Genomic DNA, 25593 nt, shown 5'->3' with positions numbered 1-25593 from the left:
TATATTGAGGTTTTCAGAATATTGAATATGCACACATTTGTAAATAAACAAGACATAAACAACAAATATTCAACTATTGTTCGGCCGCTTAGATAGCGACTTGCGCTAATGCTAACCAATGCTAGAGGAGGCTGCTATGTAAGTGGCCGAACTATAGTACTGTGGCCAAAGGTAAGCATTTTCCGGTCCACATGTCTGTTCGGCCAGTCCAGATCACCATCCAATCTTAGATAAAGTATAAGAATCACAAGACAAAATCAATGTAAATTAACCTCTTATACGCTAGGTTATTCGAGACTAGACAAAAACTAAATTAGAAAGGGTGGTGTTTTTGGCCTCTGGAGGGACATAAAAACTAAAAATTAAATATCCCGAGTCTACGTCCTACCATGAGACCTACGGTAAAAGCTTATTAGTTATTCCCTATCTGTGGAATTTGCTAAAATACCAGTTTGTAGAGTCGTAGGAATGTAAATCTACGGACAAACTGAATATAAACAGAACAACAGGTGTAGCGATCAAAAAGCTTTTATTGTTCATTAAATGTTGACATTTGCAGTTGACACAAACAAGGTATAATACCTACCTTAATTTCTTTAATGGAATAAACATGAAAAAGAAGAATTCTAATGGGTATATAAATATTACTTGTTAGCAGATGTAACTTGGTATAATAACTATTTACAAACATTATAAACTGACCATAGAAGATATAGTACATTTGATACCATATTTACAATACATAAACAATTCTTTGACCTCAAACAAGTAACAGAACAGTGGTCCCATATAAACAAATCAATCTCAGTCTTAAAATAAAAGGAACAATTTCACAAAACAAACAAAATTGGAATCTATACATGTCATATAAAATTATGTATGTACAATATTATTTACATACTACTAAAAAGGCACTGAAAGTTCCATTTTGGAAGCATACATAAAAAAATATAAAGAATTGTTTTATAGATTTTTATAATACACATACTTAAATAAAAGCATATATATATTATATAGACTTTTACACACTGTACAAAATAGTATTGTAGATCATAACAGTCGAAAGTGATAAGTATAACACTTGCCTTATGCTGTTGTCAGAAACCTTTATGATCTTAGGTATAATCATTGAATGTTTTAGCAAACATTAATTTGCACCATCAAATCCTACCATCTAAAGTACCTTTGAAAAATATTTCAGTTTTATGAGATATGACAGAACTGATTTTAAAGTTTGACATGGTTATCCTTAATCTTTGGAGCACTATTAAACGAAATAAAAAAAGTATATTTTGCCAATGTATTTTTAATGGACTATTTTCCCATGTCAAAATAATAAATTAGTACTTAGTATTTTCTTAAATTAAAAAATCAAAGCACTAGTTACAAACTTATCCCGCTTCATTTACAAAATTATTTTGAGTACTTTTTCTATCATTGTTAACAAGATCGCAAAAAAATTTAAAAGAGTAGTTCTAATAAGCTCAAAATATCACTCAAAACTTAAATGAACCCTCAGCTTATTTAGGGTTTAGATGACTAAAAATAAACATCATTACTATGTAACCTAGTTGGTTGTACTTTGAACTTTGTGTTTTACCAAAGTTCTATTCCACAAGGCAAAGTTTGGACATGAGCCTCGAACTTGCCAACAAGTCTGTCAGCCCATTTTGAAGTCAGTGAATCGATTGACATAGACAGACTTTGACACAAGTCATCCAATTGGCCACAGAAACTAACTTCATAACAACTTCTTCTGTGATTTGACCATCAAGGGTTTGATCATTTACTTAAGAAATCTTAGAAAAATAAACAGTAACTAAAGAATCTGTAAACAACAAAATAGCACAAAAAGGTAATGTAAAATTAAAAATACAATCATATAGATATACGCACTATAAGTAAACTAAAAAAAATGTATAAAAATACAAAACAAAAACACCAAATCTTGATCCATTCCTCTCTAACATTGACTAAAAAACAAAACTTATCCTCAAATATTTGGGTAGAAAAATATATTATCATTATAATAATAACACCATGTAACAGTTATATTGATAAATAATTAGAACAGTTAAACAATGACATTTAAGAACATAGGCTAATATCATTTTCTAAAAGTATACAAACCATACTTTAAGGGACTTACTTAATTATTAAAAAATTAATCCTTCAATTATATTGATGTGTTAACACTGATAATACAGTACTTCATTGTAATGATTTTAACTATAGAAACAGAACTAAATATATCTGCAGAGATGAACTAGCAAAATCAAATGAATACATATTCAATAATAAAAAAATATATAATAAAAAAAAAACACCTCTTAACATCAAATAAAAAATTATATCTGTCATCCTACAGTTAAAAAATCTATAAAAATAGAAGAGTATATTTTGTAAGATTTTGTGTAACAAAATTATTTTCAATTTAGGCCTATGATACAGAAGATTGATAAAAAGGCAAGATTTCTGGCAACAGCTACCAACCTTATCTAACCCCGAGTGTCATGTTTGGTACCCTGTAGAATTACACTGACATCACTTTGATGTGTTCATTTACAAGTCACTCACTTTAACTCACGAGCACAGCGGACACAAGTCGCCAGTGATCTAGGACAAGTCTTCCTCAGACCTCTGTACCATCCTCGCCTTCATCCTCGTACAAAGGACCGTTCTTTTTGGGTTTTGGAGGAGGTTTTGGGGGCACTTTAGGTTTGGCAGGCGAAAGAGGTCCTTCGGCCGACACAGTACGAGGGAGAGAGACAGTAGATCCCTCAGGCCCTTGTCTTGGGGCGCGGCGAGGTGTAGGGAGTGTAGCGCAGTGCTGTGGTGTGGGACGGGGCCTCACTATGGGTGTTGCCTCCGCTTTGTTGAGACTCAGAACAGAGCTGCCGTCCGCTGTTGTACGGGGGCCGAGGTTGTCATACACAGGCTCTGCTCGGAGCAAACCTAGTGGATCCTCCAGCAGGGTGGGAGTGGGGGCACTGGACCAGCTGGGCACACGGGGCCGTCGGGGGATAGTTACATACCTGCACAGAACACAAAACTGAGAGTTAGACTAGTCACACAACACAAACTAGAGTCAGACTAATCACAAAACATAAAATAGAGTGTCAGACTAGTGACACAACATAAAATAGAGTGTCAGACTAGTGACACAACATAAAATAGAGTGTCAGACTAGTCACAAAACATAAAATAGAATGTCAGACTAGTAACTCAACAGAAAATAGAGAGTCAGACTAGTCACACGACACAAAATTGAGGGTCAGACTAGTCACACAACACAAAATAGAGTGTCAGACTAGTCACACAACACAAAATAGACTAAACGAGTTCAACATGTCAGACCAATGACACAATAACAAGCCAGGATAAATCATGCTCCTAGACACAAAACAAACCTGAATATTAAGATGGAAAAAAAGGTACACAGTCAGCAATGCCAATCTATGCCATTCGGCATAGTGGGGATGCGGCTTTAGGATGGTTGTGTTTATCTGGAGGTACAGTTCGGCCAAAGTTTCTGTGCGCCCGACCAGATGCGGTTGGGGATAGGCAAGGAGGTTGGCAGGGGTACTGGGGGATAGTTGGTAGCGTCACGGACTTCAGGCCTAAGGCAGCGATGTCGTGGGTTCGGATCCTGGTCACTGCCGTATACATTTTATCAGTACAGTTCACCTTCGTACTGTATTGACTCACCCCTTGCTTTGCTGTATACGATCCACGCACAGGCAGTTAGTCTATGTGGACAGGCAAATGCAAGGTTAAAAGAGGCCACCAACCTCTTAAAAAAAAACTTTTGTTAAACATTTGTGTCTTGCTACTCACTCACCCCTATCCATTGCTAATAATCGGTACCCATATGTTTTAATTCGTCTAGTAGCGACCCGTCCGTGCACACAGAGTTTTTGGCCAAACTGTAGGTGGGCTTTCTTTTCTCATACACTAAAGAAATCATGACCTCCCATCCCTAACAAATCCTCCGGTCCTAGTTTTTTTATGGTTTCTTTATGGGCTTCTGTGGATAAAACATTATGGATGCACCCAACCGAGCAACAAAAGTAGGATAAAGTATACGTATAGATAAATTAATTTGCAACCCATTGCTAGTGAAATTGTTTTTTTTAAGAGGTTGGCAGCCTCTTTTAACCCTCGAGCGGGCGCTTGCGGAGTTTTCCTCCGCACTTGTAGTGTTTGTTAATATAAATATGCATAATGGATGTCGGCAGTCGTGTCCAGCTCTACACTTCTTGCACCTCATCCTGGGAATGCTCCTAAGCTATTTTTACCCCCGAATACCTCCTCATATTGTTGTCAACTGCAATTCAGTGACGTGGTGTCAGTTTGCGGAGGTTTACTCTGCGTGCGCCCTATCACGTAAGTTCTTAGCGCAGAGTTTATTTCCTCATGCACTCTTGTCAAACTGCAAGTATATTTTATACATAAAACATAATAAACTTGTTTAAATGTATTATTTCATTTATAATTATTAACAAATATATTTTGTTTGCATGCATATAATTGCATTATTGCGGAACAAAACTCTGCAAGCGCCCTCTCTCATAACATACCTTTATACTAGAAAATAGCTCAATATGTTTATTTGAAATACTACTCATATTAAGTTAAACAAATAATGTTATTAACAAAGAAATTAGGTTTCCGATTTAGTTATTGAACACTTACATACAATATTTCGTTATAACAACAAGTAAAATGGGTAAAATTTATGCTATTTAGTGTTGTGGAATAAAACTCCGCATGTGCCTGCTCCCGTTTTGCTGGTGAAGCGCCTCCTCGAGGGTTAACCTTGCATTTGCCTGTCTACATAGACTAAACGCCCGTGCGTGGATCGTTAACAGCAAAGGAAGGAGTGAGCCGGTACAGTACAAAGGTGAACTGTACTGATAAATGTTTTCGGCAGTGACCAGGATCCGAACCCACGACATCACTGCCTTGGGTACGAAATCCACGACGCTACCAACTGAGCCACCGACTCACATAGGTTAGGTATTAATTTGCAACCCATTCAAAAGGGCATTAAACTCTTGCGTAAACTAATAATTTTACCAGACTTAAAATTTTTACAAAATACAGAACCACGCACTTTGAAATTGCATTTTTGTGAATTGTAAAATAAAATATCACAAACCAAGACTAATTGTCCCCAGAAAACCTGTACTTTAAGTACCTATTCAAAATCATCTCAAAGTTTATTCAAGTGTTTACTACAACAAGCTTACCCTGGGCGTGTAGGTGAGAAGGGTGACTGCGACCTGGAGTATGGGAGTGTTCCGTGCACTGGAGATGTGAGGTGTGGAGGCGTACTCATACCACGAGGGAACGCCAGCAAGTCTGGGGGGTAGTGGGGCGGCTCCATGAGAGGCGGCGTGGTAGTCATGGACTCTGTGGATCTCTCTTCAAAGTCACCTCCCACACTGGTCCCTAAAAACGTGAGACATCTATTAGTAACAAGTAAATACAGGATCTCTGAAAAAGAATGCTGGGATTGTAAACCGTCATTATTTGGGGACGATTCAAGATAACTAAACAATTCAAACATAAATTTGTAGTTGAAATAACCAAGTTTTGGGTTCTGTGTAATAAGGGAGTAACGTTAACCTTGTCATACGCATACGGATGCGCGGTGTCAGGCCGCAATATTGTGACTCACACCCCTGACACCATTCACCAGTACAATGTTTATAGCGCAACAGAAGTCACAGTGCGCTCTGTGGTTAGCAGAGTTAAAATCAATTGTTTAATTCAATTTATTATAAATTCACCCAATGATAAAGAAAATCTTTGCTAGTTTTCTCAATTTTGACACTTACCAAGGCTCGTACCTTAAATTTTCTACTTGTGTCGTTAACACCATCTTTATCGTTGCGTTAACTACTATTAATAGTCCCCAAGCAACTGCCGTTCAAAATTCCAAAATTCTTTTTTCGCAGACTCTATATCAAATTAATTTTAGTCCTCTTTTCAGCCTCTTTTAACCTTGCATTTGCCCGTACACATAGACTATGTGTCTGTGTGTGAAAAGCATCCAGCAAAAGCCAGGAAAAGCATCCGGGGTGAGCCGGTACAGTACAAGAGTGAACTGTACTGATCAAATGTTTGCGGCAGTGATCAGGATCCAAACCCACGACATTGCTGCCTTGGGCCTGTAGTCCGTGACACTATCGACTGAGCCACCAACTCACCAAAGTGCAGGTAGTCTACAACTTGCAACGTACGGCTTATCAATTTAATTTCATATGCTTTATCAATTCACTTTAAATTTTAAAATATAGTGTGTAGTACCATTGAGGATACATAGTAAATTTTCACTTTTTGTGCAGATCTCTACCACAATCACCAGCCTCCTGGGATTCTAGTGAAATCTTTATTGTGTCCGGCGATCACAGCAAAATAGTGGTTTTTATCGAGTTATCTCACAGACCCTTTCAGCGATCACAAAAATAAAAGATCAGCTTCAAAATCGGACCTCCCTAATTCACTGTTTATTTTTCTGGCATACGATTTCATAGCACAAAAATATTGTGCACATCTCTTCATAAGACAATAATGTTTTGGGTACCAAAAGTTTCATAGAGTTAATTATGGATGGAGAATGTGTTTATTATTTTGGAATCAATAACATATATTTAACATGAAACACATTGTCCTGCAAGAAAAATGTTATAAAAAATCATAAAATCTTCAATGTAAAGGATGAATTTTAAGAATAGAAGCTAACATGAGAATGCCTGTTCTGAGATTCATACTAGCAGTCCCGATTATTTCTGAATCATAACAGTGCTTTGATGAGAAGGATAACCATTTTTGCAGTTCATATACCCTAGTAAAGGAATGAGCTCTGAGTACAATAGTTACAATTTTGATCGTATACGTAAAGTGTAACCATTTTAAGTCATGATAGCATTAGTTATCAAACCTTAAATTTGTGTTGGATTAAACAAACAAGGTAATCTTCTCTGTTTTCTAATATAATGTTGATTTTACATTGTTGATCTGAACAAAAGCTAACACAGCCAGGAATACAGCCCAAACATTCCTTCACTAAAAACATCACCATGTACCATCGCAGCCGCCTCGATCTAACACTAGTGGCATGAGTACTAATTGGGTTGGAATTCACTGCCGTAATTGATTTTATACCTGAAATTAATTTTTCAATTCCCAAAAAAAATCCTGTGAGCCCCCCCCCCCATAGGTTGGATCCTACTTGCCGCCTTTGAAGGAAATACGGCCCTGCCTGTACGCTTTTATTCCCAGCACACTGGTGGAACATTATGGCTTTTTACTGCTATTATAGTCCATAATAGTTTACATAACCAAGAAAATTAGATATTATCCAAAAAGTAAATTTCTTTTCCTCATAGAATAGAAACACTATCAATCAACTCACCCGTCTCATCTAGAAGCTGTCTATTGACTTCCTGAAGCTCTGTTGGTTTTTCCTCATATCTTCGAGGTGGCTTTTGGACTGGATTGACAACAGTAAGAAGACTCTTCTCGGGGTGAGCTATGTCACCGTTGGGTGCATCTGCCAGCATCTTCTTGGGTGGAGGTCGGCCTCTCTTGCGACGACATAGGCAGCAGCATAGCAACAGCACAATCAGGAGCAGAGCCATAAGTCCCGTGATCAGGAAAAGGATCAAAACCCAATTTTGTTCAAACCTGTAACATCAAAGTATTATAAGATTCATGAACAATACTCCCTTTAAAGTTTGTATCCTTATGGATCAGCTAAAGACAATTTTAAGGCGAGATTCTGGCTTGTGTGTAGAATGTGTGTTAACATGTAATTACAGAAACATTTTATTTATTGTATTACCAATTGAGATAAGACGCATAGGTGCAAATATTTATCCAAATATGAGTGGAAGTTGACTGTAGAATCAAATGAGATGCCTTGTGTAGCTTTGTTAGTGACAAAGATGAGCTGTTTTATTAGTCAGGATAATTTGTAAAAGCCCAATGATCAAGGACTGTGTGGTTCAGTTTCAAACCATCAAAAGCTACTAACATATCTCAGGATTGAACTATAGGTCTTTTGATTATGGGCAAACAACTGAGCTACTCAGCAAATTTAGGTAATTGATAAGGTAATCACAATTATATTTGGGAGATTTGAAACGTTGTTTAGAATAAATCAGACAAACATAGAGCTGCACAACATTAATATTGACCAAGTTCATAATGAGCTTTGGATCTACAACTAATTTTTGCTATTTACGTTTGTTATTTTCAACAAAAAATTACAAGAAATTTTATTTCAAATTATCTTTTAAATCCGTGATAATTTTGGCTGTTACAGTTTCATTGTGTATGCTTGTCATTCCGATTCAATGGAACCAATCTTATCAATAATAACACAGCAGCGTTCTAATTACCTGGGTGGGAATGATGGTCCTACACCATTGGCAGATACTGCCAAGGTGACATTCCTCTCGTCCAGACCTCCTGGACTCTTTGCCACACAGGTCAGCTCTCCTCGGTCCTGCATCCTCACACGACCAATGGTCAGGTTCACCCATCCTCCTCCAGCCCTCACACTGTACCTGGAGTCTCCATAGCCTGAGAAACATACACCACAGGATTACCACACAACTGTCATCAAGTAACTTAATTTGAATAGCAGAAAAACCTCAATGTTGACTTTCAATTTCTTACTGAAACAAATGAAGAAAATCAATCAAACCAATAGATTAAGAATTTAGTATTGCATTGTTTAAGAATGAAATTCAAAAATTTACTCTAATCAATCCAAAATGTGTTGTAATTAACCGACAACTGCATTATTGTATAATAGGATGGGAAATGTGGCGTTACTACATCTGTTAGTTACAAAGGTTTACAAATTTTCAAATTATTCTGGTGCTAAAAAGGTGATTTATTAGCTGTACCTAAAAGGGTTTGCAATTTGTTTGGGATTGTGTCTGCTGAAATCATCACCACGAAAAATATTAATCCAAAGATTTAAAAATTAACAAACAAACAACAAACAAATTTGTTTAGTCAACTAAAATGAGGTTCTTACTAGATCTTGTGTTGTTTGAGATGATTCTTGAGTTGATGACCCAATAGACGTCAGGAGGAGGATTTCCAATGACTTTGCAGCTCAGAGTTACGTCTCCACCATACGCCTCAACTGTGGTGACTTTATCTGGCGGAGGGTAGACAATCTGGGGCTTGCAGGCAAAGTCGTTGGATTCGATGTCCGACCACAGCTTGTTGGCGAGGTGAGGAGGTTCAGCACACGACGTAGGCTGGGCGTACAAGTTCTTGTTTATCGTCCAGTCGCGGAGTGCCTTCAAGTGGCAGTCACACCTCCAAGGATTGTTGTGAAGCACCAGACTAGTTAACCTGACCAGTTGTTCTACCACCGCAACTTTCATATGGACTAAGTTGTTGCCGTTCAGATGTAGATGCTGAAGAGCCGTGACATTCATAAACGTTTTATGCCCTATATGACCTAAATGACAATCACTCATGTCCACTGTCTGAAGGAAAGACATATTAGTGAAAAGCCCGTCTTCGAGCTTCGTAATTGGATTGTGATGCATAAGAAGAACTCTTAATCTCACATTGTCTTTGAATATTAAAGGATGAACAGAATGTATCCTATTGTTTGACAGGTCCAACTCTATGAGTATTTGAAGGCCTTTGAATGCATCTTTGTGCAGTTCTTGGATGCCACACTCACGTAGGAATATCTTGTGGAGATTGACGAGTCCCACTGCCCGGAACGTCTCACTGGGCAGTGAAACCATGTTGTTGTTGGAAAGATCAATGTTTTGAATCTCTGGACTGAGATGGTCCGGCACTGCAGTCAGCGCTTGGCTGGAGCACTCTGCGACCTTCTTGCCTGAGGCCCATTTACATTTACACTCTGGAGGACAAGAAGTGCTCCAGTCATCCTCTGCCAGCACCGCCAAAACGCACCACAGTAGAACAAGCCAGCACAGCTTCATTGCTGGAACAGAAAACAGGTCCATGAGAATAAACACGACACAAGAGACTAACATACATAACACAACTACACCAGGCTACACACAGTACTATCACTGTGCAGTGGGTGTGTATTTAGTCATATACTTATCAACAAAGCATTTAGTCACACATAAATGTTCCATGAGTATGCTCAAGGCTGACTTCAATAGGCCTAGGTATACTTTTGTGTAAGTGTAAGATAAACAATGGCGTGTAAGATGCTAACATAAATTATTAAGTACCAGATAAACATCTTCCACTTTGTTTCTGTGCAATCTCGACAGTGTGATATAATATAGAAATCCAACAATAATCTCAATTTGCAGTTTGGTACTGTATTAAAAGTGGTTCATTCTAGAGTTCAAGCTCAAACTAGCATGGGCTACAATAGATTAACGACTATAATCGCACTCAGTGTGCAGCTTAAAAAACTATATTAAATGCCAAATGTTTGCATCGTATGTCTAAACAAACATTTTTCCTGTCTTCGAAGACTAACATTGTAGATAAAATACAGCGATGTAATTGTTCAAAATAAGACTGATAATATCTTTAGATAATCAGCCTCGTATCTATACTAGAGGATATCACGGAGGGCGTGTAACGTGTAAACACAGTTGTGCGATGAAGGAAGCCATTTATTCCAAACCAGTTGTCGACATGTCGTGTTGCGTGTCGCGTGCTGCTGATAAGATAAGATAACCTCACGTGGCGTTGGTCGACTGTTGATTCATCCTTCTCGCGGGCCATTAGTTATCACTATCTCCCGTGACTGTCAGAAGAAATATCAACAGTCACCACTAGTCGACCTCTGGGATGATCATCGATTATAGACACACTGATGAGAAGTAGATTTCGTCAATGTCTTTATAATGGTTCTGAAAACGCCTAATCGAGTCACTAGAGGAGGAATACCTGAAGAAATATCACTCCTATTCGACCTCTGGCTCGATATTTTGTCAATAGTGTTAAAATAAATTAGAAAAGGTTTAAATACCTGCTATTAACCAATAGTCGACCACTCAGATGCTCATAAATTATAATGTAGATAGACTGCTGAGAAGTAGCTTTATTCAATCTCATTAAAGTATCGATCAAATCTGGTTTGCTGAGTGAGTGGTGAATCTAGTGCTCGCCTAGTAATCGGAGATTCGTCGGGGATCCTGAGAAAGTGTTTTGATAGTTCGAAACTGCATGATTGGGTGTTTCACAAGTAGTACTAAAGCACCAGATGATCATAACAAGTAGCTAAGCTGTCGTTACATTCATTAAACAATGTAAATTGTTTAATCGTCTTCGTATTAATAACTCACATCCTGGTGTGCGGACATCGTACGAATCTAACAGAATATAATCTAGGAAACTAGAGTTAACCCTGTATAAGAAACAGGGATAACACCCCCTGTCATCTGTTTTTTAAGGACCGATATTTTTTTAATTTTCCAACCACAACGATAATCTCTCGCAACAATGACCTACTGCAAACCACCTCCGTAATGCCAGTGCTTGGTTTAAGGGTAGTAAGCTAAGTCTCAACAAAGACAGGACTCATAAGCTCATCTGCTCCTTCGCGAGAGTTGAATTAGAAAGTCACTAAGTAAAACTGCTTGGATTCCATTTAGACAGCAAACGTTATTGAACTGATCATGTCAGCATGGTGTGCAAGAAACTGTCAAGAGGAATTTCCCTTATCAGAAAACTGGAAAATTTTGCCAATTTGCTATTGTTGTCTTCATTTACCTTTCCCTGTTTCATACCCAACCCACATCTGCTTTGGTCTGCTTTTGTGGGTGCACTCTGCAGCATGTGAGAGAGTCCTCCTGCTTCAGAACAAGGTTTCGAGGATTATGGCAGAAGCTGAGTATAGGCAACAGTGCAAACCTTTATTTCAAGAGCTTGGCATCCTGACAGTCTATGGTAACTACATATTGAGCTCCCTCCTCTACGTAAAAGATAATTTAGCTGATTTCGAAATAAGAGGGCAGTTTTGCGGTCAAAATTTAAGAAACAACAACCTGATCTCTATTGCCATATGCCGTACTTCTAAAGTGAATGGCAGTTTTCCATTAATGGCTTGTAATATATGAGAACATTAAAAACCTGGAGCCGAAACTGTTCAAAAAGATGTTAAAGCCATGGTGCTGACAACGGAGCTTCTATTTCTTGGAGGATTATTTTGATGTACGGTTGATTTTTTTAATTACTTTCATGCCACCTGACACTCAAGTTGTTAAATATATGTTTACGTATTTTGTTCATTTTGAAAGTTTTTATGATATATGTATTATTTTACTAACACAACCTATCCAGAAATGGGCAATGGCCAAGAGGATGGTAATTATGGTAACTTCCATCAAAATATTTATGGCAATCTCCGTCAACGTATTTGATGAAATAGTTGATTTACTTACCGGCATTGTTGGGAAATAGCTTTATGAACGCAACAAAAGAAAGCAAACGACGCGAACATAACGACACGTACGTTATTCAAATATGCATCCCGAATATTAAAATCCAATCGTCAGCAATAAACCGAATATTCGGATCCTCGTTAAACGAGGAATTCCCTTTATTGAATGCTCGTTAGTGGATATTGGCGTCATAACTCGACGACGAACAACTTCTTGATCGGATCAATATGATAATTGAATACTGTACTAACTCTTGGTCATTTTATTGATGGACGTAATTTGATTTGATATTTAGTTTACATCGAAAGCATTACTGTAGTTGCACTAACAATAATCTGAGTGATGAACACATTTAAAAAATTTAACAGAAGAAAAAAAAATCAAAATTTTAAGCTACACTATTTTAGTAACTTTGATGGATGTTTAGTTTCAAAACGTGTAGCCTATTATAAACCAACTCTTTTAAAATTAATTTGGGAGAAAATAAGCTCGTTAAAATATTTGACTTTCTTTTTAAATTATTATAAATCCCTTGAAAGTAATCTTACTAGAGGTGTCATCTTATATTCCTTTATAGTAAACACTTTTTAAACATAAAGGACACTCATTATCGAAATATATATATTTTACCTTAAATTATTGTAAATACTAAAAACTTTTATGACTTCTTTAAAACATAAAGGAACCTTTTTCTAAAAGGCTTCCCCCTTCTACTTCATAGCTTTTAAATGTGAGGGACTTTATGGTTCAAAAGGTTACCATTGAACATAGAAAAAAAGTTAGGTGTCACATTTGATAAGGTTTTACATCTTTCTTGTTACTTTGGAAAAGTAATTTTCAGTGGAACTTTGTTTGAACATAAAAAAATCATTTTAAACCCGATTAAAAAATGTACACTTTATCTTGGTTTTATAACCACATTCTCGTAAACAACTAAACTAAAAAACTATCACATGCCGTCGATAGGTGTCAATATAAAGCTGACAATTTGTTAACTGTTAACATCAAATCGGACTTTCGCCTCAAAAATCTTATTGGTCTGTTAAATTTAACAACCTGTAAGTATTGATAGTAAAAGATAAATTGAAACGAATATAGTGCACGAATTACGAGCAAAAATTGGATTAATGATAGAGATTTAAAATATATTTCACACTAGAAAGATTACTGTATTGGCAAATAAAATAATCCCGCCTTTTTAACGACCAAACAGTATTTTCAAAGGGCAAAGGGCGATGAATTTCCTGGATAAAGAGCCAAACAGATAATGAAGTCCGTCGAAATTATTGATTAGGCTTAAGGGTGGATTAAAACTGAGTGAATAACCAGTGAAATGAATCAGCCGAATCAACATAAGCTAATTATAAATCAACATCGATACATCTCGCGCGCCATTTTATGTCGAGTCTCGGGATATGGATGTCGGGTCGAATCTATATATCAATTTACAACAAAGCGACGACAAATACCATTAGCATTGCTTCAGGTGAACCAATTGTTGACAAACCATCGTGACACAATCTATTACATTATTTACTTCGGGGAACGAATTGGTTTATTTGCTTAACTGTTTGGTCGGTCACATGCGATCTGCCTAGAACTTGTACACAATTCATACATTTACAGAGCTTATGTTATAATGCTTACGAACTTGTCTTGTAAGCTAATATTCTTAGTTTTAATGCCAATATTCTTATCATAGTTGTTTAATCTGCTCTAATTAATACTTTAATACTTTCAATTTAAATGGCGACCATACGAAGGTTTGAAGGTTAGGTATTTTAAGCCAAGTATGAACGGAGATGAGTGTAGGATGAGATCATGTACGAGTCAATCTCCAAACTTAGGACTTGAGGAAGATGATTATTCAGTATACAGCTTTGTGTCGATCATCAATTGGTAAGAGAGGGGGATTTGATTAACACACCATAAATTTGCTTATTAAGTTTTTTGTTGTCTTGTTACTCAAAATATTCAAAGAGAAACCCCTTTACTCGATACAGTTCCCCTAAATAAACTCTTGATCTACGTTGTACGTGTTATTAAACCTTATTACATATACCTTATTCGCCTTTTGGGTCTGATGATGATTGGAGTGCCCAATCGAAATCGACGACCACTTACCACCACTTATATTACCACCGGACTCATCCTCGATACGTTAATCGATTGTAAGACTTCAATCGAAGATTTTAATCGATACAATGCTCCGTACTAAAAACTGACGTGTACTTGCATTAAAAAAGGGGGGGGGGTTGTTATACTGCCCTGATGAGTAAAAAATAAAAATTTTAAAAATAAACATTACCCTCGTCATATTATATTATTAAATTTAATGTTTAATGTCAAAAGTGTCATACTAGAAATTTAAGAAAAAATTGTACTGACAAGATTTGTTTGGTCAATTAACTAGAAAAACTACCATTACAAAAAGAACGTTTGTGTTTTCACGATAAAAGTATCCATCACATAATAGAGTGTCGTTTTGTACGTGGAATGTTATTTAATGAAGATCCCTCAAGTTAGTTCGTCCGTTGCTAAAGATGTGCTGGAATTTCATTTGTGATTTAATCTGTTTCATTCAACCGCGTCCACCCGTGCAAACCGGGGACCTAATTCCATTTGGCCAAATTTGAATAATATTGTCTACTTTGAAGTAAATGCGGGATTCACATTTTCTAAGAGGTATTTTTCCTAATTCGATACATTTTGAAAATAAATTATTTCTCTATATTTATTGTCCTATGTACATTTATACAATTTAAAGTAATAATTGTATTTCAAGAAAGTATCTCCTGTTCGAAACAATAATTGTGGACCTGTAACGGCATTAACTTTTACTGTAATTGATGAGATTTGGATTTAATTGTACTCCGAAAAAGTGAATGAATAATATTTCCTACACGCAGTCCTTTTTTAAGTTTTTTTTTTTTTTAGTTTAACTAAAAGACCCCCCTTTTGAACACAGGTTTCTTTTAAAAACACATGCTACGAGTTTTTAGACTTAACATGTAGAATGATGTATACGGAAATTGTCTACAAAGTTCGATTTTGTCTGTCATCATTCCTGAGAATAATAATTTTCTTCGGGTAACCTATACATTAATACAGGTTGTAGAAATAATTGATCTTGTATTTAAATATTTCTCACGTTACTGTAAAAAATACAGCCAACTACTTCAGTACTGTGTGAGATGCAGCTAGCCTTTGGTACAGGAGTCCCGGGTTTAAATCTCGCTAGTCACCAATAATTGCTTATAAGTAGGGCCTATGTTATTACATGTTGTTTCCATTAGGTGATTTGGGGTCCACCTGAATTCTAGATCCACCTATTTAGAGACAAATGGTTCTTCAGGTTTCTTTGATAGGTTCTTCAGGTGAGAACAACCATCCCTGAATTTAACAAGTTAAAAATAATACTATACGAAACTTAGTATTGTGTATTCTGTGTATATTTCAATCAGCTAGCAGGTACCGCGTGTTTGAAAGTATTACATTCATATTTTACATGTAGAAACACTTATCTAACGAGAAGCGGGTGCTAAAGGTACCTCCCTCAGCAAGTCTTTATCCGATGGAATACATTTACATTCTGATTATATTTATGGCATAAATTAAATTCTTTATGGCTCGCGATAGATTGTACCTCAGTATCCAGTGTTGAAATTTTCTCCACTCTTTGTTAAAAGTTATGATATTTCATTAGGATTCAATAGATTTTTTCGTTGTTTCATACAATATTATACAAAAATACTCCCGCTGCAGCAAACCTGCATACTAAGTGAATTTCCATTTGCCTAATTGGATTTACACTAAAATGTCTCCTTAAAAATATCAAATTTATTCCCTATTTAAATAGCATTGGTTTAATGAGTACTGCAACAGGGAGGGTAAGAAGGTTTTTCTTTGTAAAATGTTAATAGTTTAGTATAAAATAAATGCATTTCCCAAATGTGATCAAAATGTGCTTATAAACAAGCAAACAAGAACAGTTAACTTGTTTTAATTTTTTTTTCTCCGTAACCATTAGGCACATAATAACGCTTTAATATAACAAATTATTTGTTTTTTAAGCTCTACAAAATGGTTTGGAAAGAAATGCTAAATTTTATGTTTTTAGGGTAAAAAATGAGAAAAAGCAATTTTTACCCCATAAACCCCTCATAAATTTCCGTTGCCATTGGTCCGATCATGCTGGTTCGCGAACTCATTCGAATAAATGTAGGTTTACACGTTCATCACAATCGGATAATTTTGCTCGAGTTATAGTGCTAACGGACATATACAGGGTGAATTTTAAATGAGTTCCCCCCCTACTTTTTTCTACATTTCTTAAGATATCAACTTCGGACCACGTCAGATCATTGTAGTGTAGTAAGTACTTCATTTTGACTGGATACACATCTTTGGCCGTCATCTTGGATCCGCCATATTGGATACAAATTTTTTTTTCAAATGTAAAGGTAGGGTTGTGACCCATTGTTTCAAACTAGAATCTTACGCTGATTACAATGCCGCAATTAGTTTTAAAAAAATCTTGATCCGTTCTAAAGTTATGAGGACTTTTTATAACTTTATTTTTAGCCCATTTTAACATTGTGCATTTACAAACTAAGACCATAATCTCAAAATAGTGCTAGATAAAGATAAGTATACACCACCATTTATTGTCGACCTATTATCACTTGGTTATGACGGATGTATTTTTTTGGCCGCCATCTTGGATCTGCCATTTTGAAATGTGATAAATTAATTTAAAAATGAAGGTGGTGTTTTGACCCATCATTTCAGACTACTTTTCTATGCTGAATTTAATGCCGCAATCCGTTTTGCAGTTTCATATTTGTTTTTTGAAATATTGTAAATTTAAGTAAGATAATTTTAATATTTCATCAAGAAAGCCTGAGAAACAAAAACGGATTGCGGCATTGAATTCAGCATAAAAAAGTAGTCCGAAATGATGGGTCACAACACCACCTTCATATTTAAATATAATTTATCACATTTCAAAATGGCAGATCCAAGATGGCGGCCAAAAAAATACATCAGTCATAACCAAGTGATAATAGGTCGACAATAAATGGTGGTGTATACCTATCTTTATCTAGCACTATTTTGAGATTATGGTCTTAGTTTGTAAATGCACAATGTTAAAATGGGCTAAAAATAAAGTTATAAAAAGTCCTCATAACTTTAGAACGGATCAAGATTTTTTAAACTAATTGCGGCATTGTAATCAGCGTAAAATTTTAGTTTGAAACAATGGGTCACAACCCTACCTTTACATTTGAAAAAAAAATTTGTATCCAATATGGCGGATCCAAGATGGCGGCCAAAAATGTTTATCCAGTCAAAATGAAGTACTTACTACACTACAATGATCTGATGTGGTCCGAAGTTGATATCTTAAGAAATGTAGAAAAAAGTAGGGGGGGAACTCATTTAAAATTCACCCTGTATATAAATCTGAACGGTTGGTGCTTTTTGCCTCTATAGTCCTCAAAACGAAAAAAAGTAAATCCGTCCCAGGTCTTACCGTGAGTACTACGGTAATAGCTTATTCCCTATATGGGAAATTCGCTAATAGAACACATTTTACTTTAACTCACACAAATATAAGTTTCTACCTTTGTAGAATTCAAATAAAAGGAAACTATCATAGAGCTCTTAAAAAAAATGAGTAATTAAAACCAAATTACTGTAATCTACATCTATAATGAAGTTACACGTTTACCTTTGCAAAACTAGAATATATAATTCATTTATCGAACGAGTTCGCGCGAAAGATACAACTAAAACAAACCCTCAGGATACAAACTAAATTATAGTTGTTTCATCTCTATCATGTATTCAACAAATACAGGGTTGTTTAACACGTCTGATTGTGTAAATGAATGGTTTATATAAGATAAAACATATTACACTGGATATTTGAATATGTTTATATGAATAACTATTAATGAATAATCAGGTCCTACTAGTAAGTGTATATTTATTGGATTTTCTTACTTTACATTAAGTAAAAATGATGTCCTATTTAATATGAGGACGTGAGAAATCTTCATAGATTAGGTAAACAATAATATTTAAAATTGAAAATATATGTAGGCCTAAGCATTTGTTAGTTGATGCACTGTAATTTTATAGTATATTTCATCACTAGGGCCTGAAGTGACTCTTTTTAACCCGAGGTCAAGTTTTACTTACAAGACAGCAAGACACTTTTTGCCCGTGTGGTGAGCTATATTCTTCGACATATTGCATAATTAATTAACAAAATAATTCATATAAAACGATAACCTCTCAAAACGACTTCCAGCTTGTTTTAAAATCTGCTAATGCAAATAAGCAGCTGTCAGCTTAAGTGATTCAATCATTTCGTCAGTTACGATTGGGTTACAGTACATTATACCATCGATATGTCGAGCGATCGACAACAATAGGCTTACTACCTACTAATAAATAAATCGATAAATAATTTCGATCGATACGATTGACACAATCGAAATTTACAACTATTTACAACGGCTGATTTTTACTACCCAGAGACTAAAAATTATTTTTACTCCCTAGAGAGTAAAAATGGTACTTTTAGACCCGCAACGTATGCATTAAAACCGGCTGATTTTGCTGCAGTATGACGAACAATTGTTGATAAGTTGGTTAAATTGAAAAATCTCATGAAAAACAAATTAAACTCTACTTGAGACTAGATTAGATAATAAATTTTGAAAAGATGCATAGGGCATCAAAGGGCATTGAAAAGGCATGCGATTTCACTAACCCATCCACCTTCTAAAAAATAAAATTCAGTCCTTTACTCAATCTTGATCATTAGCTTAATCACCTAAAGCCTGGGAAGATTATTAAATAATATTATTTAGCAATATTGGGTACTCAGGATAACCCGAACGTAAACCTAAATTGCAACAGATACGCACATCACATACGTTTTTTGTAAGTCTTACAAGCTACTTTAGACGACACATTAAATAAGTGAGGCAAATAAATTCATAATATCAAAAGAGGACCGTAATGGCATCCCTCCATTCCATTTCTTGATTGGAATTTAGATTGGCAATCAACTAAGGAGTCGAAGCGCCCAATAACTTTAATTTATGGACCGTTTCGGTTTCAGGTGGGATCGCGGATGGAGGGGCTTTGACTGGATGCTTCGGGTCTTATTTATGTCTTCTTTAAAATCCACAGAAATAAACGGTATGCCATAAATAACAGTTTTATATTGTGTTTATAATCTCACTTAAACTTTTCGAATACTTAATCTTAGTTTATTTATTTATTACCATTCACTTATCTGGACCTTTATTTAAATTTAAACTCAATGCTTAAAATTACATCTTATTTGATACATCAATGGTTTTTGCAATTGTGTGCTACCACTTTGAAATCACGACCAGATTCTTAAGAACTCAGGGAAAGAAGTGTTTACGCACAAGCCGTAGGCGTGTGTGGAAAGTTTCTCGAATGCAGCAAAGGCAATTTGCACTCGTGTTACACATTATATGTTTCCACAGTTATTATAAAGAATAATTAGTCTTTCAAACACTAAACAACACGTTTTAGTTTAGGTCAAATCCAAGCGTTGAACGAAATGGGAAACATTGCAACAGCTGATCGCAGTCGTAGTATCTTTAAGTGTTGCCAACATATTTCCAAGCGTACACGGATTACGTGCATAATAAAAGCACGCTGTTTTGTGTTGTTTTGGTTGGAATACTGGTGTGCAACTAAAAAGAGTGCGCCAAAGGAAAGAAAATGCAGCAATTAGAAATTTTCTGTACAATAATCAGTGCAAGGAAGCCCGCTTTGTCAGATGACTGTAGGGAAAAAACCATTGTGTGAAAGGTGTGCAAGAAATGAATCTTGTAAGTAAAGATTTATCGCCAAAGAAAGAAGTGTAGAAACGAAAAGCTAAAAATCTATTGACTATTTTACATTGCACGTTGAACTTACAGTAGACATTGCACTTTCTGCAAATATTCTCACGATGTCCAGCAGAGAAACAAAACACTTCTTTGTTTTCAACAGCTCCAGACGGAAGTTCGCGTTGCAGGTGTTCAAAGTGCAAAGCACGTGTTCAACAATGCAATGCGCAACAGCTGATCGCATAAACAACAAACAGCTGACGCCGCCAGTGACTCACGCCGCGACACGGAGGCCATATACGGCTGCAATGCCGGCAGTGGCAGACACAAATATTTACAAGAAGGCTGGCCAGAAATAGTGACTGGTGGCAAATATATGACGATAACGCCCTGAACAAGGCCGGCCAAAGTCAACGATCTGTCCGGAAACGCTTAATCAAGCGCGTTGACCACTATGATGCAACAGAACATTAGCTACTGTATTAGCAGACTGTGCTTGGCCGTGGTTGGTGACTAAAACTCAAACGATCTGAGTTTGAATTATAAACAATTGTATTTTTTACTAAATAACTCATTGATAGGTATTTTACATAAATACGTCGTCCCTTTCGATACATCAACACTGATATTGTAAACGTATATTAGACGGAAAATATTTATATATAACAAAATGTTTAACGGAGAATCCCATTGAGATGAACGGCGTGTCTTATTGAAATGTATCGTTATTGTAACATCTGTGGGGAATTTATGTTAATTAGAAAGCAATGTGGACTGTATTATAGTAATTTTGAATTGGATACACTAACCTTTTGTTATTAAACTGATGCGTAGACTGGGGGCCCCCTTTGATGAATCCTGAAATGCTATAATGTTGATAAGTTCACTTTTTCTCACTATATGATGTTAAAAAACACTTCAATTGTCTTTATAATAAGTTATAAGCCAGCGGTAAATATTTATGTTGGTAAAGAGGTTTATGGTATTTGAAAATGTAGGAGAAAAGGCATGTTAAGTCCTCATAGCAACAGGACTTGCCCAAGAGTGTGCCACTACTCTACTGAAGGAAGGAGTTGGTCATGTGATACATATCAGTGACCAATCAGAGAGCTAGTCTTGAAACCATTGGGGTTTGAAGATACTGATGCACTCTATGAGGAAAACATTTAACTATTTGAAATGGTATTTAAATGGAGATTGTGGTGAAATCAGTTACATATTATTAGAGTGCATTAAAATTAAAAATTAATATAAGAATACTTAGAACAAAACAGTGTATATATTTGACATACCGGCCCCCTTGAACCGATCCGGTTCAACAGAAAAACAAGAACCATGCATGATTGAAATATGAGGAATAAAAATAAGGAAGGGGGTTGGTAGCCAGAGTTATGTTAGGTTAGTTTATAGGAAGGCGGGAAACCTTAACTACAGGTCGTGTTAAGGTTTTTGTAGATGTCTTGATTTGAACGACTCTTACAGTGCCATCTTGACCAGGAGAGGTTGAGATGATTCGACCAAGCATCCAAGCAAGAGGTGGAGTATTGTCTTCATGAATGATTACTAAGTCTCCGATCTTGAGGTTTTCTTCTGGAGTAGTCCACTTAGATCGTTCTTGGAGGGTCTGCAGATACTCTCTATGCCATCTATTCCATATGTGTTGAGCAAATGCGTGCACAAGTTTCCACCGTTTCAGGCGATTTACAGAGATATCCGTGAGATGAGGTTCTATTAGAGACGTCAGAGGTCCTCCTGTCAGGAAGTGTCCTGGAGTTAATGCTTCAAGGTCAGATGGGTCTGCAGAGAGTGGTGTAATAGGCCTTGAATTTAACATTGACTCAACACGAGCAATCAGTGTTAGAAACTCTTCATAGGTAAGGATTTGTGTACCTATGACTCTCTTCAAGTGGTATTTGGCACTTTTTATTGCCCGCTCCCACAAGCCTCCTTGGTGTGGAGCTCGAGGTGGTATGAAATGGAAAGTTATTTTGTTGTTCTGGGCAAACCGTTGTGTTTCAGGTTTTATCATTAGGTCTTGGAAGCATTTTTTAAGCGTTGAGGCTGTTCCAATGAAATTGGTGGCACAATCTGAATATAAATCTGATATAGTGCCTCGTCTGGCAGTAAACCTAGTTAAGGAAGCAATGAATGCATCTGCTGAAAGATCTGTGACCATCTCCAAATGTACAGCCTTTGTGGCAAAGCATATAAATAAACAGAGATAGACTTTAATTGGCTGCAGTCGACGTAAGATGTGAACCTTTACTGTAAAAGGTCCAGCATAATCCATAGCGGAAACATTGAAACAACGAGTAGCCGTAACACGTCCAGCAGGTAAGTCGCCCATTAAAGGTGCTGTCATTTTAGGCTTAGCTTTGAAACATCGAATACATTTAAATATTCTGGAGCGTATAACACTTCTCTGAGACAATATCCAGTAGTTTTGCATTAACATTGCTTGAAGGAGTTGCGGTCCTGCATGTAGGTATATTTTATGAAAGAAATCAATCAGCAGGTGGACTACAAAATGGTTCTTGGGAAGCAAAATGGGATGTTTTGCACTGTACTTAAGTGGTGAATTTTTCAGTCTTCCACCAACTCGTATGATTCCTTCTTCATCTAAGAAAGGTGCAAGCCGTTGTATTTGGGTAGAACATGTTTTCTTAGCTTGAAGCGATTTGATCTCATTTGCAAAGCATTCCTTTTGCACACACCAACATATGCGATTTGTTGCACTTTAAAATTCCTGTTTGGTTAAATGAGTGGTTATTTTTGCCTTTAGCTTTAGACATTTAATAAAACGAAGAACATAAGCCATAACGTTTACAAGTTTAGACCATGAGGAATATTTACTTAAAAAATGTAGTTTAGAGTCATCGGTTGATGTTATGAGGTTGAATGTCTCTGATTTCAGTTCATTAAGAGATTCTTCAGGATCTGGGGAAAGTTTAGTTTGTGGCCATGTAATTGAGTCCCATTTAAGCCACTTAGGTCCTGACCACCAGAGCTCATGATTCATTAAAGCGGAAGGTGTTAGGCCACGAGAGGCGCAATCAGCAGGGTTCTCTGCTGAGGAAACGTGTCTCCATATGCATGAAGGAGTAAGCTCTTGTATCTGAGCTACTCTATTTGCTACAAATAGTTTTAGCTTGTAAGATGGGGTGTGGATCCATGACAGAGCAATCATAGAATCTGACCACGCATTGATAGCTGTAATATGGTACTGTTTATCAAACTTATTGATGCAATAGTGAAGCAACTTGGCAAGTAAATGAGCGCCGCATAGTTCAAGCCTAGGTATTGTAGTGCGTTTAAGCGGAGCTACCTTTGATTTTGCAATCAACAAATGAGTTGAAACATTGTGATCAGAATCTTCTAACCTTAAAAAGACACATGAAGCATAGCCTGATTCACTAGCGTCTGAAAAGCCGTGTAATTGTATATTACTGGCGTTTACCATGGGAAGGTAGCGAGGTATTTTTAGATTGTCAATTTCTGAGAGCTCACTGATAAATTGAGACCATTTCTCAGAAAGTGTCTCAGGAAGCTGAGTATCCCATTCTAACCCTAAACACCAAATGTGCTGCATTAATGCCTTTGCCCAAAAAACCAGTGGACAAATTAGCCCCATGGGGTCATAAATCTGAGCAATAAAAGAAAGAAGTGCTCTCTTTGTATGTACTCCTAAGGGTTTGGGTATAGCATAAGAAAATTTGTCTGTTTGTGGTATCCATTTTAAGCCAAGGACACTGTGACAAGGTTGATCAGTGCTTCGAAGCATGAGGGGAGTTTCACGATGATCCAGCGGAACATTTTCAAGAAGTTTCTCATTATTAGAAGACCATTTTCGTAGCTGAAATCCTCCTTTGAGTAGTAAATCGATAACATCTTGCTGTAAGTCAAGGGCTTCATTTAAAGTGTCACAACCTAACAAAGCGTCATCAACATAGATTTGATCTTGCAGAGCTTTGGCTGCTAGCGGATGGTTATCACCTTCATCAGCCATTAGCTGTTGGATAACACGATTGGCTAAATATGGACTTGAACTCATGCCGTATGTAACCGTGGTTAACTGATACACTTTGATCGGATGAGAGGGCTCTTTTCTCCAGTAAATCAATTGAAATTTTCTATCATCTTCATGAATTAATATCTGCCTAAACATTTGTTTTATGTCACATGTGAAGACATATTTATGTTGTCGAAAGCGAAAAATTATATCAGTGGGATCGTTATGCAGTTTTGGGCCTTGGTGTTGTAAGCTGTTAAGCGAGATTCCAGTAGAAGTTGGGACCGAACTGTTAAAAACCACTCTTAGCTTGTCTCCTTTAAAAACACCATGATGAGGTAGGAAGAAGTGAGGTTCGTCTGAGGGCGGAATTGATTCACAAATTTCCATATGACCAGAAGCCTCATAATCTTGCATGAATTCAACATATTTCATCTTGAAGTCTGGTTGAGCAGCAAATTTATTTTCAAGTGAGTTAAACATACGTTTAGCTACAGGTGCTGAAAGACCCAATTTCTGAGGAGATTCCTTAAACGGTAAATGACAGATATATCTACCGGTATTGTCACGTGAGTGTGAGTTTAGGAAATGTTTTTCACACTCTGCATCAGTTGGCGAAATTTTCAAAGTTTGAGGCGGTTCTTCAATTGACCAGAATCGTTGAAGAGTAGCATGAAGATCTAAGTCGTTAGTTGAGAGAAGAGTGGATATTCCACTAAATTGAAGCGGTTGATTGGAGGGAGCAATAGGTGCGGCACCAAGCACAACAAAGCCAAAAATTGTTCTCATAATGAAGGGTAAATTTTCTCCCATACTTACAGGCGGCTCAAGTAAAGTTTGAGGGAATAGATCCGCTCCTATCAATAAATCAATGGGACCTGGCAAGTCAAAGGTTGGATCGGCTAGCATGTATTTTTTCAGTTGAGCTTTGATGAAGGGTGAGAGTTGAACTCGAGGCAGGTTACTTGTAATCTGATCAAGAATAAGAACAGGATGAGAAGAGGCCAAATTTGACCCACTGAGGGAAGAGATATTCAGATGTGTGAAACCTTTAGGCTTTATGTTAGCCACAGAAATTCCTTTGATATCAGGGACGCCAACAGCAGAGCGTTTTACATTTAATATATTTGCACAACTTTCTGAAATAAGTGTGGTTTGTGAGGCGCTATCCAAAACAGCACGCAAAACGAGACCGTTTCCTTTGTGAGTAGAAACTTTCACTAAAGCGGTTGCAAGCAATACAGTATTATTCTGAGTACGAGCCAAACCCATAAGA

General features: G+C 36.6%; 2 protein-coding genes across 3 annotated transcripts in view; both read right to left on the bottom strand.

Moving 5' to 3' along the window:
• Positions 1 to 519: 519 nt before the first annotated feature.
• LOC128985370 (leucine-rich repeat-containing protein 24-like) overlaps positions 520 to 25593 on the bottom strand; it is a 231400-nt gene continuing 206326 nt past the window's right edge. For both annotated transcript variants that reach the window (XM_054404806.1, XM_054404805.1), the window contains 5 exons: positions 9059 to 9994; positions 8412 to 8595; positions 7424 to 7695; positions 5253 to 5454; positions 520 to 3035 (listed from right to left, as the gene is read on the bottom strand). In XM_054404806.1, the coding sequence (XP_054260781.1) occupies positions 2633 to 3035; positions 5253 to 5454; positions 7424 to 7695; positions 8412 to 8595; positions 9059 to 9992 (1995 nt within the window). In that variant the 5' untranslated portion in view covers positions 9993 to 9994 and the 3' untranslated portion in view covers positions 520 to 2632. The remainder of the gene's footprint in view (positions 3036 to 5252; positions 5455 to 7423; positions 7696 to 8411; positions 8596 to 9058; positions 9995 to 25593) is intronic.
• On the bottom strand, positions 21034 to 22337 carry LOC128984523 (uncharacterized). The gene is made up of 2 exons (XM_054403854.1): positions 21789 to 22337; positions 21034 to 21045 (listed from the first exon to the last, which is right to left on the bottom strand). Exons 1-2 carry the CDS (start codon positions 22335 to 22337, stop codon positions 21034 to 21036), a joined length of 561 nt encoding a protein of 186 aa, XP_054259829.1.

This window comes from Macrosteles quadrilineatus, unplaced genomic scaffold (genome assembly GCF_028750875.1).
Source record: "Macrosteles quadrilineatus isolate MER2022 unplaced genomic scaffold, UCM_ALF_1.0 Scaffold_2__2_contigs__length_208266976, whole genome shotgun sequence".
In the NCBI taxonomy this organism is placed as follows: Eukaryota; Metazoa; Arthropoda; class Insecta; order Hemiptera; family Cicadellidae; genus Macrosteles; species Macrosteles quadrilineatus.
The sequence above is the reverse complement of the archived record's forward strand: the minus strand, read 5'-3'. Positions and strand labels throughout refer to the sequence as shown.